Source organism: Choloepus didactylus, chromosome 19 (genome assembly GCF_015220235.1).
Source record: "Choloepus didactylus isolate mChoDid1 chromosome 19, mChoDid1.pri, whole genome shotgun sequence".
Classification (NCBI taxonomy): Eukaryota; Metazoa; Chordata; class Mammalia; order Pilosa; family Megalonychidae; genus Choloepus; species Choloepus didactylus.
The window spans coordinates 36,114,416-36,129,880 of record NC_051325.1 but is presented as its reverse complement, the minus strand read 5'-3'; the positions used below and the strand labels follow the sequence as shown (position 1 = coordinate 36,129,880).

The 15,465-nt window shown below is 42.2% G+C and overlaps 1 protein-coding gene across 5 annotated transcripts in view; it reads left to right on the top strand.

The window, feature by feature from the left end:
• The first annotated feature begins 12,054 nt into the window (after nucleotides 1-12,054).
• COMMD7 (COMM domain containing 7) overlaps nucleotides 12,055-15,465 on the top strand; it is a 40,676-nt gene continuing 37,265 nt past the window's right edge. For 2 of the 5 annotated variants that reach the window (XM_037811589.1, XM_037811588.1), the window contains exon 1: nucleotides 12,057-12,250. In XM_037811589.1, coding sequence (XP_037667517.1) covers nucleotides 12,167-12,250 — 84 coding nt within the window. In that variant the 5' untranslated portion in view covers nucleotides 12,057-12,166. Of the gene's footprint in view, nucleotides 12,251-15,465 lie in introns of all 5 variants that reach the window. The other 3 variants (XM_037811586.1, XM_037811585.1, XM_037811587.1) reach the window with 3 other exon arrangements.

The window sequence follows — 15,465 nt, the reverse complement described above, 5'->3', positions numbered from 1 at the left end:
CTTCAGGGGGGCCTAGCACCAAAAAGAGCCAGTACAAGTTTGTTGAATGAATGAGCACAAGTTTGTTGAATGAATGAGCACAGGTTTCTGCTTCCTGGGTCCTGGCACTCTGAGTTAAACCACAGCTTAATCTCTGTATCTCTTACCAGGTAATTGCAAATGAATAAATGGTAAATTCTTTGGAAGCTGCAAAAGTTTCTACACTTATTGCTTCTTATTCTACCTAGGAACCTGGAGAGAGGCTGAGGGGACTCCAAAAAGAAATGAGCTCAGCTTCTGACACCTTAACAAGTGAATGAAGAGCAGGAACTCCTTGGCTCTCTGGCACAAATGTCCAAAATTGGGTTCCAGTCACTTGATGCAGAAACAAGGGGGTCTCTTGGGAGGACCTGTGGCTTGTCCCCATCATCTGAGATATGTCTTTATGGGTAGGAAAAAAATGAGCTGGCAGGGCTGTGGGGAGGACTGCTGGGGACTCCATTTTCTGAATCAGAAGCCAAAATGTGCCACCTGGTAAAGTATCTCTGTGCCACCACCAGGGAAGCTTGGGAGACCTAGTTCAGCTGCTGTTAGGGGTTGAACTGTGTCTCTCAAAAAGACATGCTTACATCCTAACCCCCAGTTCCATGAATGTGAGCTTATTTGTAAATAGGATCTTTGAAAATGTCAGTTAAGATAACTCAGTTACCAATTCAGAAAGGCCTTTGAATTGCCAAATGAGCATCACCATAAACATAAAACCCACCAGCATAATGGTGACCATTTATGGAACATTTAAGTGGTGGACTGATCATGTCCCCCACAAAAGCATGGTCAAGTGCCCCCCACCCCAGTCCTGCGGATGTGAACTCATTTGTGAATAGGACCTTTGAAGATCTTATTCGGATAAGGCCAAATTGAATCAAGATAGGCCCTAATCCAAATATGACTGGTGTCCTTATAAGCAGAGGAAATTGGGACATGGCAAGACAGAGATAGAGAAATGACCATGTGGCAGAGGCAGATTTATGCCACAAGCCAAGGGACATCATGGATTGCTGGCTACCCACCAGAAGCCAGGGAAGAGGCATGAAGCAGAGTCTCCCCTTTAAGAGGAAGCATGGTTCTGTTGACACCTTAATTTTGGACTTCTAGCCTCCAGAACCACGAGACGATAAATCTCTGTTGTTTCAGCCAACTAGTTTGTACAGATGCCAAAGGGCTGGGTTTTCTGCAACATAGTGATCATTTATGGGGATAGCAGACAAGCTAAATCCAGGAAAAAGGAATAGAGGGCATGGAATGAGCAGGTGGTCTCATTCCTGTCATTGGGGAATGAAAGTGAATGTCAGAAGGATGGTGGAAGGAAAAAATGGCATGGTCTTTCCAGGGTGCAGAACTTTACAGTTTGCAAAGTTTATTGGTCATATTCACCATCTCATTGGAGCCTCACAACCACCCTATGAGGAAGCAGGGCAAGGAAGATTGGAGGACCCATTTGAGATGAGGGGTCTGAGGTCCAGAGAAGGGAGGAGCTTGCTCAAGGTGAGTCAAACCCTGAGTGAGCACCTGCTAGGTGACCTGTTCATATCTGAACAGGTAAGATATGGGGTTATGTCCTGCTGGGGGAGTATCAGAAAGTGAATATAAATAAACAAATAAGTGAATATCAGGTATAGATAAAGGCTGGGAAGAAGATAGAGTGCAGTGAGTTCATAGACAACCATGGGAGGATGGTGAGCTTTGAATGAGATCCGAGTGATAAAGATGAGGCCAAGGGAAGATCTGCCTGGCTTGTGGGTAGATAGCCAGGAGGCAGGTGTGGCCACAGCAGAGGGAGTGGGGAAGGTCATGTGGGACCTCATGGGGACTTTAGGTTTCATGCCAAGTGATATGAAGAGTCATTAGAGCCATAATCTGACTCAGATGTTTAAAATATATATTGGGGGCAAGGAGGCGTGTCCTGATCTAGAAGAGAGAGGTTGGGAGCCAGGCCCACAGTGAGAGCAGAGGAGGTTTTGGGATAGATTGTAGAGATTGAGCCAAGTCCTGCCAATGGCTGAGGGGGTTAAAGGTAAAAGTGGAGTCAATATGACCTTCCGGGATTTTGGCTTGAGCACTGGGCGAAGGGTGGTTAAAAAACAAAAAAAAAGCCACACACACACATATACATCCTGGGGAGACTTCATGGAAATAAATTAAAACCTCGATACACTTGCACCTATGTTGTGATTAAATATGTTTGTGTTGAATTATGCTATCATCTCTTCAGCTCTTAGAAAAGCAACAGGTTTTTAATTGTATATGTAAAGTGCTTAGCACCATGTCTGATGCATAATAGGTACTTAATATATGATAAATATTTTTATGGGCAAGTGATTTCACTTCCCTGTGCCTCAATTTCCTCACTGTAAAATGGAGATAATAATAGTACCTATTTCACAGGGGCTGTCATATGAGAATTATGAGTTAATATATGCAAAGAATTTCAAACAGTGCCTGGCACATGAGAAAACACCATTAAAGTGCTTGTTAAATGAAACAAAATATTATCATTGTTAATAACAAATACAAGCCTGTGCCAGCTCTTGGCAGGTACAGAGATGAACTTTCTCCCTGCCTCCTTAGCATCAGCTATCCTTGTCCCTTCATCTCTCTGCCAGTCACCAGTCAGCTCCCGGCCGCTGAGGCAAGCCAGGTTCACCTCTAGGTTTACAAGCAGTGTGATAGGCCCCATTTTACAGTCAAGGAAACTGAGGCTCAGCAAGGTGAAGCTGTTTGTCCTAGAGACTCCCAACTTGCCCCCCCACACACACTCCCTGTGTGCTATGCTAAGGAGTTTGAGCCTCAGTCATCTCCCCCATCTAATTGGAATAATAATAATAATAGTAACGCCTACTTCCTGAGCGATTGTGGGGGTTGCCCATGTATGTGAAAGAACCCCATTGTAAAGTACTCAGTCTTAATTGTGGTGTCATTACAGACCACCTTCACTTGCAAAGTGGGTTCTTGCCATTCGTTTTCAACAGGAACACCCAGACATCTTTCTGTTCCAGTTTACCTACGGAAAGGATTCTTTTCTCCTTTTTTTTAACTAAAAAATGGACCATTGAAATATTTATTTTAAAAGTACCTGGCCAGACAAGCACACACAGGCTGGTCAGGTATTTATTCATTGTTATTATAAAATAAGTGTGTTAGTGATGGTAATGAGAGCCTGCCACATGCCAGACACTCATCTGAGTGTTTTATATATATTACACATTGACTCCTCACAGTAGTAGCCTTTGACCCCTACTGGCAGCCTATGAATAGGAAGGATTATTACCCCCATTTTACAGATGGGGAAAATCAGGCCCACAGAAGCAGCATAACCAACTGTCCAAGGTCATACAGTCAAATTTTGTGCCAGGAGCTGGGATTAAATGCCAAGCTGTGGTCTTACCCACTCTGTTACCATAAAATGCTTAGCATGGCACCTAGTAAGTGCTCATTAAATATTAGCTATTGCTAGTATTATAATCACTGAACATAACTCAATAACCATTTTCCAAAGCCCAGCCTGCAGACAGGGTTATCATCACGCCCTGTATATGGACCTAACAAAGCTTGCGGGGCCAGAGGGCCCTGCCCAGAACAGACAAAGGCAGGTCTGGACAGGCGCGATCCATTACCTCTGTTTATCACAAAACAGTAAGCTGAAAGATTCTGGACCCCAAGCAAATCCAAGAAGTAAAATCCTTTCCTTCCAGTCTCTCCACACCAATGACAGTTATTATCATCACTCCGTATCAGGCACTGTGCTAAGCACTTTCCATGTAGCTTCTCATTTAATCCTCATCATAATCTTCTAAGGCAGGTGCTAGTATCCCCACTTTTCAAACTAGGGACAAAAGAACTTGAATGACCTGCCCAAGGTCAATACAAGTAACTGATACCAGCACCCTAAGCTACTATCAGTTAAGGACACCAACATCTGGATGGTACTTTCCCGTGTATAACACACATTTTCACAATAGGGGGACAAGGGAAAGCCAGAAGAACAGTGAGGAGGCTGGTGCAGGAATCTAGTGGGGTAAGGATGGTAACTTACACCAGGTGTGGTGGTAGAAGGGTGGTGAGGGTCAGATTTGGGACGTGATTTGAAGGAAGAACTGTCATATTTGCTGGTGGGTCCTAAATGTGGGGGCATAAGAGAGAGTTGTCAAGATAGCACCAAGATTTTTGGTCTCATTCCACACTATAAGCATCTGCCTCATTTGACAGGGGAGGAAACTGCTGCTTGCCCAAGGTCACTTAGCAGGTTCAGGGGGAAAGGAGACCAGAACCCCAGGCTGCTGACCTTCTGCCTTGTATCATCTTACTCCCACAGGAGTCAAGCCTGAGCTTCCAAAAGTAAAGGAAGCCAGGTCCAGGGGTACTTGCTGGTTTGTCTGAGGGTTGTAGGTAAGAAAGTAATGAGTGAGGGCTTCAAGGGAACAAACATTTATTGAGTGCCTAATAGGTGTAGATGTGGTCCTTGCTCTAAGGAAGCCCAAAGCCAAAATACATCCAGGGAATAAATGAATTGTTTACAGGTGCTCAAGGAAAAATGGAATTCATCGTTTAGGCATCTGAGAATAGGCAGGATTTTTTTTCTCCATTAAAAATTAAGAAGTAAAAGAAAAAAAGATATGAGGGGGGCATAGGTTATATTTACTCTATTAAAAAAATAGTTCTAGAACAGGCAATCTATGCTGGAAAAAAAAAAGAACACTGATTATCTCCAGGAGAATGACAGCAGGGATTGACTGGGAAAGGACATAAATGACCTTTCTACAGTGATGGTGATAATCTGTATCTTGATAGGGGTCTGGGTTACACAATGGTGTGTGTAACCATTTGTCAAAATTCAGCAAATGTACCTATTTGCTTATTTGTGCCTATCTTTGTATGTAAATTTTACTTCAAAGACAAAACTGCGAACAAATTTTAAACTCTAGTTAGTGATATACATGTTAAAATGTTCAGGGAGAAGTGTACTGATGTATGCAATTTATTTTGAAATGCTTCAAAAAGTAGGATAAGTGGAAAGATAAATGGATAGATATGTGATAAAGCAATTATGGTAAAATGTTAACAGTAGAATCTGGGTGGTGGATATAAGAGTGTTCTCTGTGAATTCTTTCAACTTTGCTGTATGTTTGGACATTTTCATAATAAAGTGTTGGAAAATTATCAAAGTAATGAGTAGTTATACAGTCATATGGAACAATTTAGCACTAACTCTTAAAAGTAGAAATCTATATACCTATGAGGAGGCACAAAGAGGAATATTCTTTGCAGCCGGGTTTCTAATGGGGAAAAGTTGTAAACAACCTAATTGTCCATTAACAGTGAAATGATTAAATAAACTGCAGTTTATTCATGCTGTGGAATTCCATGCAGCAGTTACAAAAGAATGATGAAGAGTCATGAGGTGCTATGGATTTTTTTTTGTCCATATGAGTTGACCAAGAAAAGGGCAAAATAATACACACATAGAATGTAGCATGGGTTCAAATAGATTTGTAGCTGGTGGTGATGGTAGAACAGCATTGTAAAGGTAATTAATGCACTGAGTTGTACACCTTAAAAAATGATTTCAGTGGCAAATTTAAATATGTTTCCACGATTTTTTGAAAAAGGGATGTTAGTTTTTACCCTGGTAGCAACCTGTGCTAGAGTTCTAAGCAAAAGTGCGGTGGGTAGAAGGGAAAACTAATTACTTTATAATCCTATAGACCTCTTAGCTACCAGGAGTAGTAGACAGGAACTGAAGGTGGGAACTCAGGAACCTGGAGGTCGACTGAGGAAGGAAAGAGGCACGAAAAGAAAGGTCTCCTGGAGGCCCCAATAATGGAAATGGAATGGGCACTAGGGCCTGGAAATTATGCAAGGGACAAGGTGGGTGAACATTACCTGGTAACAGGGCACTTGTGTCTCCCTGTCACCATGATCACCACCATCCCTAGTTAACAAAACACTCTAGGCTGAGGTCTGCACTGTGAGGAAATGCATCATCATCCTCCTGGAAGGCTCTCCAGACCTCCACCTTACAGATGAAGAAAGTGAAGCTCAGAGAGATGAAACTTCACCAGTCAAGGCTATACCCCAAATTTTGGTCCCAGCACCCAGCAGCAATTTGCATTGCAGTTCTAAATCGGAGTCAAGCTAGGCATTCACTTTATAATTATCCTGAGGAAGAAAACAAAGCAGACAATAGAGATCCAAGGCCTCATTTTCTCAGGCAAAGGGATTCCTACCATGAATTTGAAATAAAGGATGAGATTCCCAAGAGGTGGAGACATTATCACCCCCACCCTCAAACTAGGAACTGCCAAAGTGCCCTTTAAAAAACAAATTTCTAGAGGGGACAGCTTAAATGTCCCTTGGAGTGTAGGCACAAGGATCTTAAAAAGGTTAAAACTTTGCCCCAGGGATCCACTTTAAAAATTTATCTCCAGGTGAAATCCTGAGATTTGGAGGGAGATTTGTGGACAGGCAAGCAAGTGCATTACTGCATTCTATACAAAACCAGAGAATTGGTATTATCTGAAAGTCCAACAAGAGGATTATGTACATAAATTTTGGCACATATAAGGATAAACGACTACAAGTGAAATTGACTCCTCTCCCCCTGGCTTCCAGTAAACTCAGAGTCAGTTTGGAAATTTATCAATAATCTCTCTGCTGCTGGATATGTTGGCCAATTTGCATCTTGCTTGATCCTGATTTACTGTGTGTGTGTGTGTGTGTGTGTGTGTGTGTGTGTGTGTATTCCTCTGCCCATAATCCTTTTTAGAATAAGGCTTCTGATAAAATCTCCACTGGAAGACAGTCAGCCGCATAACAGAGGAGTGTGTGTCTGGTTCACTGCTCTGTCCCAGCAGCCAGCATGGTACCTGGCACATAGTAGGTGTTCAATAAAGACATGTTGAGTAAATGGACAAATGTATCCACAAGGCTCACTTCAGATTCTTCCTTCTTAGGAAATTTGACAGCTTCTGTCCAAACAAAAAGTTTACAAACTGCACTGACCTAGCAATTCCATTCTAAAAATTTATTCTACAAGTACATGCAGGTATGCAGAGATATCTGTTCCCATTGTTTGTAATAGCGTTAACATGGTAAAACTCTAAGTGTCCATCTGTGGGGGCTTGTTAAATTATATAGGATTCATCTATGCAGTGAAATACTAGGTAGTTGTGAAAAAGAACTAGCAACTTTGTTAGTATTAATTTAGAAATTGCTAAGTGACAACAGCAAGATGCTAAAATAGTGTAAGTGGTGTATATGAGTCCAGCGTTCAAAAAAAAAGGGAGGAAAAAGCCTAATCACCATCCCAGACTGTTCTGAGAGAATATTTGGGAGACTCCAGTCTGAGAGTTGCCCTTATCCAGCACAGTGACCTTGGGTAAACCTCTCCTCTGAACCCCATCCCCCCTTCTACAAGATGGGGATAAGAGTTGCCACCTCCTGGTGGGGTTACAGAGAGGATTAAGAGGGAAAATGCATATAAATGCTATCACTTCTCCCAGCCTGAATAGTCAAAGATATATTAGTTAAAATAGAAAATCATTTCCCTTATGAACAGGATGGGAATGAAGGGAACAAAGGTTAGGCTTTCTTTTTTTTTTAACCCTTTTAAAAATATATTCTGTAACTTTTCGGAGGAGTTGCAAGAATAGTAGAATAGTACAAAGAACACCTGTATATCCCTGTATCCTCTTCACCCAGATTCACTAATTGTTAACATTTGCCATATTTGCATCTCTTCTCTTTCTCCGTATATATGCTCATTTTTTTCCTGAACCATTTTATCTTCCTTTACCCTTACGTACTTCAGCATGTATTTACTAAGAACATGAGCACTGATAGAATATTATTTAACCTACAGGCTATCTTCACATTTCATCATTTGTCCCAATAGTGTCTTTTTTAGCAATTGTTTACTCCCATTCAGGATCCCACATTGCATTTAGTTGTCTTCTCCTTTTTAGTTTCTTTTAATCTGGAACAATTCCTCAGCCTTCCTTCATCATTGTCATTCATGACGTGTTTTTTTTTTAATTCAGTTTTATTGAGATATATTCACATATCGTACAATCATCCGTGGTGTACAATCAACTGTTCATAGAACCATTATACAATTGTGCATTCATCATCCCAATCTATTTTTTGAATACTTTCTGTATACCAGAAAAAGTAAAAATAAGAATAAAAAATAAAATTAAAAAAGAACACCCAAATTATTCCTCCCCCCCCCATTCTTCATTTAGTTTTTGTCTCCATTTTTCTACTCATCCATCCAAACACTGGATAAAGGGAGTGTGATCCACAAGGCTTTCACAATCACACCGTCAACCTCTTAAGCTACATTATTATACAATCCATGACATTTGTGTTTTTGAAGAGTCTAGGTCAATCATATTTTTGTATTTTTGTCCATCATTTTTATAATAAAGGAGCTAATATTGAAGATTGTGGTGATGATAGTAATAAATGGAAACATGAAAATGTCCATAGTGGATTTTTTTTCCTTTCAGTTTTTGGTATAAAGAGGGCCAGGAGTTTGTCTCCTGTTGAAACGCCCTTGGGCATGATAAGGGACCCCTGTGGTGATGGAAATGATACAGTATCTTGACTGTATCAATGTCAGTATCCTGGTCATGATACTGTTCGATAGTTTTGCAAGATGTTACCATCAAGGGAAATCAGATAAAGGGCATAAAGGATTTCTCTGTATTATTTCTTACAACCAAATGTGAATCTACAATTATCTCAAAATACAAAGTTTAATTTAAAAACAAAACAAAACAAAACAAAAAACCTTTGGCATTTCTGAGGCTCCTTCTTCCTAGGAGGACCTGACCTCTTGGGGAAATTCCCAGCAGGAATCCTCCTTGCCTGAGAAACTACATCTAATGAACTCCTTTCACTTGCACGGGGTGTGCATTGCCCTCCACAGGGCCATTTTAAAGTGAATGAATGGAGCAGGGTCCCTTGTAAAGGCTGAAATGGGAGCTGCTGGGGGGGGGGGGGGGTGTCTGGAAGGGAGGCCTGGTCCTGCCTGCATTTCCTGCTATAAAGTTATCCCATTAAAAGTTATCACCACTCCATCCTTCATGATTGGGAAAGAGGACATTAGTAAGGCATTTTTATTTATTGCCTTTGTTAGTTGCAAAGCTTTTAATAAAATTGAAAAATTGTGAAGAGTTAAATAGGCAGCCATGGGAACTGATGTTGGCATTATCATATCCTCGCTCAGGAGAATATTATGCAGCGTCTTATGATGATGTTTATGTAGCATTTATAATTGAAGCCAAGAATGGCATTGTCTGAGACTTTGAGGTTTCTTTTAGGGGACTTGGGTTTCTTCTCCTTGGGGTGGAGGGGGTGAGGGTTGGAAGGGGAACAGGGTCTTCCAAGAGGCACAGCAGGGAGTTTTATTATAAAGTGAACCAGCCACAAGGTCCCCGTTCAGGATGAGATGCTAATTTCTGGGTGCCCTCCGAGAGACATGAAATTTTGTCCACCCTGGTGCTGTTTAGAACCCAGAAAGTCTGAAAATAATATCCTTGACATCCTAGGAATTTCTCATAAAGAAATAATCAAATGTGGAAGAAATTTTATACAGGAATGCTTATTGCCATGTTCTTTTTATAAGACTGAAACATTAGAATACTACTAAGCATTTATTGCGTGCTTACTATGTGCCCAGTCGCCATGCTAAGTGCTTTACAAGCATTGTCTCATTTAATCCTATCAAATAGTTTATATTATTTCTCCATTTTACAGATTAAAAAGGAAAGGGAGGCACAGAATGGTGAGTAATTTGCCCAAGACAGCATAATCTGTAAGTAAGGGAGACAAATATGTAAATGACGGCAATAACACAATGTGATAAAAATTAAAACAGAAATACTATGACTGGCAGTGGGTAAACTACTCAAAGTATAACCATCATCATACACGGCATGGATTCTGGTGCTTAAAGTAAAGCCCTGCACGTGGTAGGCATTTAAAAATGGTTGTTATTATTATTTGCACTTCCAACTTTAATGTGCTCAAGAATCATCTGGAGATCTTGCTAAAATGCAGATGTTGTAGCAGCAAGTCTGGGGCGGGGCCTGAGAGCCTGCATTTCTAACAAACAAAATCACCTAACAAAGGTGATTTGGATGCTGCTGGCCCAAAGACCACACTTTAAATAGGAGGGATTAAACAGCTTGGAATCCTTAATGGAAGAGCCCTGAATAAATAAAACAAAACAAAATAACAGCACCCTTTCTATGACCTGTTAAGCAGTTACCGTGTTTCTGCAGCAATGGGCAGAAATTTCAAGCAATTTCCCTCCCTTTTCTCTATTTTTTTTTTACATGGGCTAATTCAATTCCACAAATATTTATGAGTGTCAGCACCAGTCCCTGTGGGGGCAGAAATGAAGGTAATCCAGTGGTTTCCTTGAGGATATTTAAAAAAAAAAAATTATAAATAATTTTTAAAAATAAATTGAAATGGGTACATTTTATTGTATGCAAATTTTACCTCAACAAAGTTGACTTAAAATTTAAAGATATAAATAAATATTATGCCCTGACAAGGATCTTTCTGAAAAGGTTAAAAAATATTTTTAAATAAAATAAATAAAATAAAAATTCCTGGATGGTGAGTCAGGGGGTCTGGGTTCAGTCCCTGGCTGCTGGTGACCTGAAGGCCTACTCTCCTCCGAGCACCCCAGACTTGGACGGGTGCTCTGTATACACTCTCAGAGCACCTTGTTCCTCCCAGCGTCACCTCATAAGCTCACGTGAGTGCATTTTATGTGTTTATGTCTGTCTCCAACTAAACTCTGACTTCCATTAGGCCAGGAATCATCGCATCTGGCTTTGTCACTTGTGTCCCAGTACCTATTACGGTGTTATCTGCTGAATGAAAGCATAAGTGAAATAATGACCACGGGCGTGGGCTTGGCCTCTGGGTAAAGGAGATTTTGTTCATATCCTCCCAGAAGGGAATTTTGGAAATGGGTAGAAAAGAAAGCCTGGTGGGGAAGGTCAGTCAATCCTTCCACATTCTTCCCATCCTAGGTTTCTAGGAAAACCGCCCCCCCACCACGACCACAAAAAAAAAAAAAAAAAAAGGCTGAACTCAGGGTTAGGTGAAGCTGTTGGGCTTGGGGATGGTAGTCCTATAGGCCACAGCATGTCTCAGTTTCCTCATCTGTCAGGTGAGTGATCCTCACCCCGGCACTGGGAGAGGTTCTTTAAAAGAGAAAATGTGGAAATCAAAGCATTTCAAGGGCTGAGGTGATTATCGGCCCATTGCCCTCCCAGCACCATCACAGACTGTACTTCATTGTGTAGCCTTCGGTGGGGTCAGTTTTCCTCCACTCCAGCTGGTCTCAAAGTGTGGTCCACAGGAATTTGTTCCAGATGCTAATTTTCAGGCTCTACCCCAGGCCCGTCTAATCAGATACAATGGAGGTGGGGCCTAGCAAGATGTGTTTCTAGAGAGCCTTCCTGGTGATGCTGATTGACGCCCAAGTTTACCACTGCTGCGTTACTCTGATGCAAGCTCTAGGGACACTAGCTGGTTGGTTTCCTCCTCTATCCCCAGTGCCTGGCACCTAGTAGGCGCGCAGGTAAATATCCGCTGAATGTAAATATTTGCGTCATGGTAATAATAGCAGCTAGACATCGATTAAGGGCCTCCTGTGTGCCAGCCTCTGTTCTAAACCTTTTAGGGGGATTAATTTAAGCAGCCATCCCAGGAATCATTTTACATATACTAAAACTGAGGCTCAGAGAGACCAAGGGCTTTGCCCAAGGGCCACCCAGCAAGAGACACCGCAGGAAATGCCGCGTTCGAACCGCTCTGCTCCTCAGGGCCCTTCGCTGGGTACAGCGGCCGCGCGGCTGGGTGGCTCCGCGAGGCCGCTCCCGCCCCCAGGGGTCCGCGCGTGTCCGCGGCTCTGCGAGGGCGCGCTCCTGCCGCGCACCCGGGGACAGCCGAGGGAGGAGCGCGCCTTAGGCGGCGGCGCGGCCGTGGCGAAAGTGCTGCTGCGGAAGCGCGGTGAGGCCGGCGGCGGCGCAGGAGGAAGCCGGCTGAGGAGGCTGGTGGAAGCTGCAGGGCCTGTCGGGCCTGTGGGGCCGCGGAGGAGGCCATGGGCCGCCTGCACTGCACGCAGGACCCGGTGCCCGAGGCCGTGGGCGGCGACATGCAGCAGCTAAATCAGCTGGACGCGCAGGTGGGCCCGCGTTCGGGTCGCGGAGGGCGCTGGGGTGCAGGCCTAGGGGCCCGGGGTGCTTCCGCGAGAACTGAGTACGGCCGAGAGGCTCCTGCGGTCTGGGGAGTTTGGGGATGTTAGTCATGGGGGCTCTGGGGGTCTGAGAGGAGTTCCAGGGGACTGTGACGAGGAATGCTGGTGCTGGTGTGCATTTGGGTGCGTGTGAGGTGGTTTCAGAGAGAGGCCAAGGGGAATGGGGGTCGGAGGACGGTTGTGGGGGTTTGTGGAGGCCTGAGGGAAAGCTGAGGGTTCCGATGGGGTTTCTGGGGACCCAGAGATAGGACTGAGGGACATCGGGAAGACTGAGGGGTTCCTGGGGTGTTGGTGGGGTTCTAGAGGAGGAAGTCGGGGAGTCTTGGTGAGGCTGAAGGGAGTTTGGGGAGCTGAAGGAACAAGACTGAGGGAGTTGGGAGGCCCAAGAAGTTTTGGAGAGCAGTGGAATTTGGCGGGCCAGGGAGGGACTCAGAGATTGTTAGGGTGCTCAGGGGACTATGGCCGGACTGAAGAGTGTCTGAGCATCCTGAGGGAAGCCTGACATGGGGGCAGGTAATCTGGGGGTGGAACAAGGCTGCCAGTAATGGCCAATCAAGGGTTGGGATTCGTGGGCCCTGACACGGGCCTGACCCTGAGTTAAGGGGAGCACCTAGGAGTCCCCAAAGAAAGAAACCATATACACAGCGCAGGAGCCTTGATGGTGGAGCTGGCAGGTGGCAGCCAAATCCACCTTGGAGGCTCCTACTCGTCCTGTTCTGGCTTGGGGTGCCCCTTTCATACCAGCGAGACAGCCTAAATAAACAGGTTAAAACTCTCCAACACTGTAGAGGCGCATCTGTTTACCCTACTGAGTTGTAAAGTCCCAGGAGGTGGGGCCCTGTCATCTCAGCTGCCCCACAGCTTCCCTCACATGTAGTAAGCCTATTTGTTGAATAAAAACTTTTCTCATAAAGTAGTGGGGATGATGTTTATAATGCTAGGCATGTTCTAAATCTGTGATATCCAATAGAAATAAATTACAAGCCACATTTCTGATTTTAAATTTTCTAGAGCCATGTTTTTATTAGCCACATTAAAAAGAAACAGGAAATTAAGTTTAGTATATTTTCTTTAATCCACTATATCCAAGTTTAGCATTTCAACATGTAATCAATATAAAATATATTAATGAGAGTTTTTTTGGTACTAAGTGTTCTACATCTGGTATGTATTTTATACTTACAGCACATCTCAGACTAAATAGACTAGCCCTTATCAAGTGCTCAGTGCTATATGTGACTAATGGCCACTCTCAGTTTTAAGCACTTTTTTGTATATTAACTCATTGGATCCTTGTACCCACCCTAGGAGTTAGGAACTATTTTATCCTAGTTTACAGTTGAGGAACCTGAATCACAGTGTTTTAAGTGCTTTATATGTAACAACCCTAAAAAGTAAGATGCTATTATTCCTATTTTACAGATGAGAAAAATGGTTCAGGGAAATAAATTGACCTGTTTAAGGTTAGGCACCTGGGAATTCAGTCTCAGAAGTCTGAATTGAGAGCCTGGTGAATTAAATGCTTCACAACGGAGATTTGTAGATGATCTTCCAGCCAGGTAGCTTAGCTTTGACTTGTTTCTCATTGGAGTTCTCTGGAAGACTTCCATTTGGAGAATAAAAAAGATTCCACTGCTAAAGAAAACTGTGGCTTTTTAAAACCACTGGATTGTATGATCCCTAAGGTTACCTTCAGCTTAGTATTCATGGAAAATATAAGCCACTTCCTTTAAGATCAGATCTTGACTGATTTTCTGACCTTGAAACACATTCTAAACCTTAACCTTTATTTTTGTTATTTATTTGTTTAATTACCCATTTATTTAGTTTGGCTTTTTAGTTCACTTTAGTTCAAATAACAGATGAATTCTGTCTCATAAAAAGTTCAAACAATACAGATAAAGAAATGAATTCCCCTTCAAGAAGTGATTGTTTTTCCCTGCTTGGCTTTTTTTTTTTTTTTTAACAATTTTATTCAGACACCATACAGTCCATCCAAAGTGTACAATCAGTGGCTTTCAGTATAATCTCAGAGTTGTGCATTCATCACCACAATCAATTTTAGAACATTTTTATTGTTCCAAAAAGAAAAACTCCATACCCCTTATACCTCACTATTGACATTTAGCATTGGTGCAGTACCTTTGTTAAAATTGATGAAAGAATATTAAAATATTACTAACTATAGTCCCTAGTTTGCATAAGGGGTATTTTTTCCTTTATCTTTATTTTTAATATGGAAAGCTTTCTCCTGATAAGTAAATTACTGAAGGTATTTGGGCCTTTTTTCTTTCCTCTTTTTGCCCAAGGATCAAACTTCTCTGAGTATCCACTCCATTAACCAAATTTATTTTGAAGTCTGAGGCCCATTCACATCATCATTTATTGCTCATTCAGTGGGTTTTTATGTGAATGCCCACTTTACACCAGATGGCCACTAAACCAACGGGGTTTACAGAGACTCGAGGACATGGCCTCCTGTTCTGGCGAAGTTGTAATCTGCCAGGGCAGGTAAGAAAACGTAGAGGCAGTATAGTACTAAGTTTTATGTTGATGTGCTCACTGATGCCTGTGGTCAGTGCTAGGTAATATAGAGCCTTGAGAATAGGCAGGATTAGAAAGTGACCATTTTTAGAATGGTTATGAGAGTAAAATTCAGAAAAGTATATTTAAAAAAAAAATGACCCACAATCCTCTCCCTTAACTAGAAGTAGAAGCACCACATATCGTTAGAAATTCAAATTGTACACAAAAGTATAAAATTAAGTCTTATTTTAATAACCATTTCAATAGTGTCTTGCATATATGTGAGTATCCTTTTAAAAAAATTTACACAAAAGGGATCATTCTTTGTATATTGCTTTGTTTTTATTGTGGTAACATGTATACAACATAAAATTTCCTATCTCAACTACTCCCAAGCATACAATTCAGTGGCATTAACTACATTCACAATGTTGTACTACCATCAACATCATCCATTTCCAAAACTTTCCCATCACCCCAAACAGAATTTCTGTACCCATTAATTCCCCATTTTCTTCCCCCCTCACCACTCCTGGTAATCTGTAGTCTACTTTCTGTCTCTATGATTTTGCATATTCTAGTGATTTTATATAAGTGGAATCATACAAATATTTGTC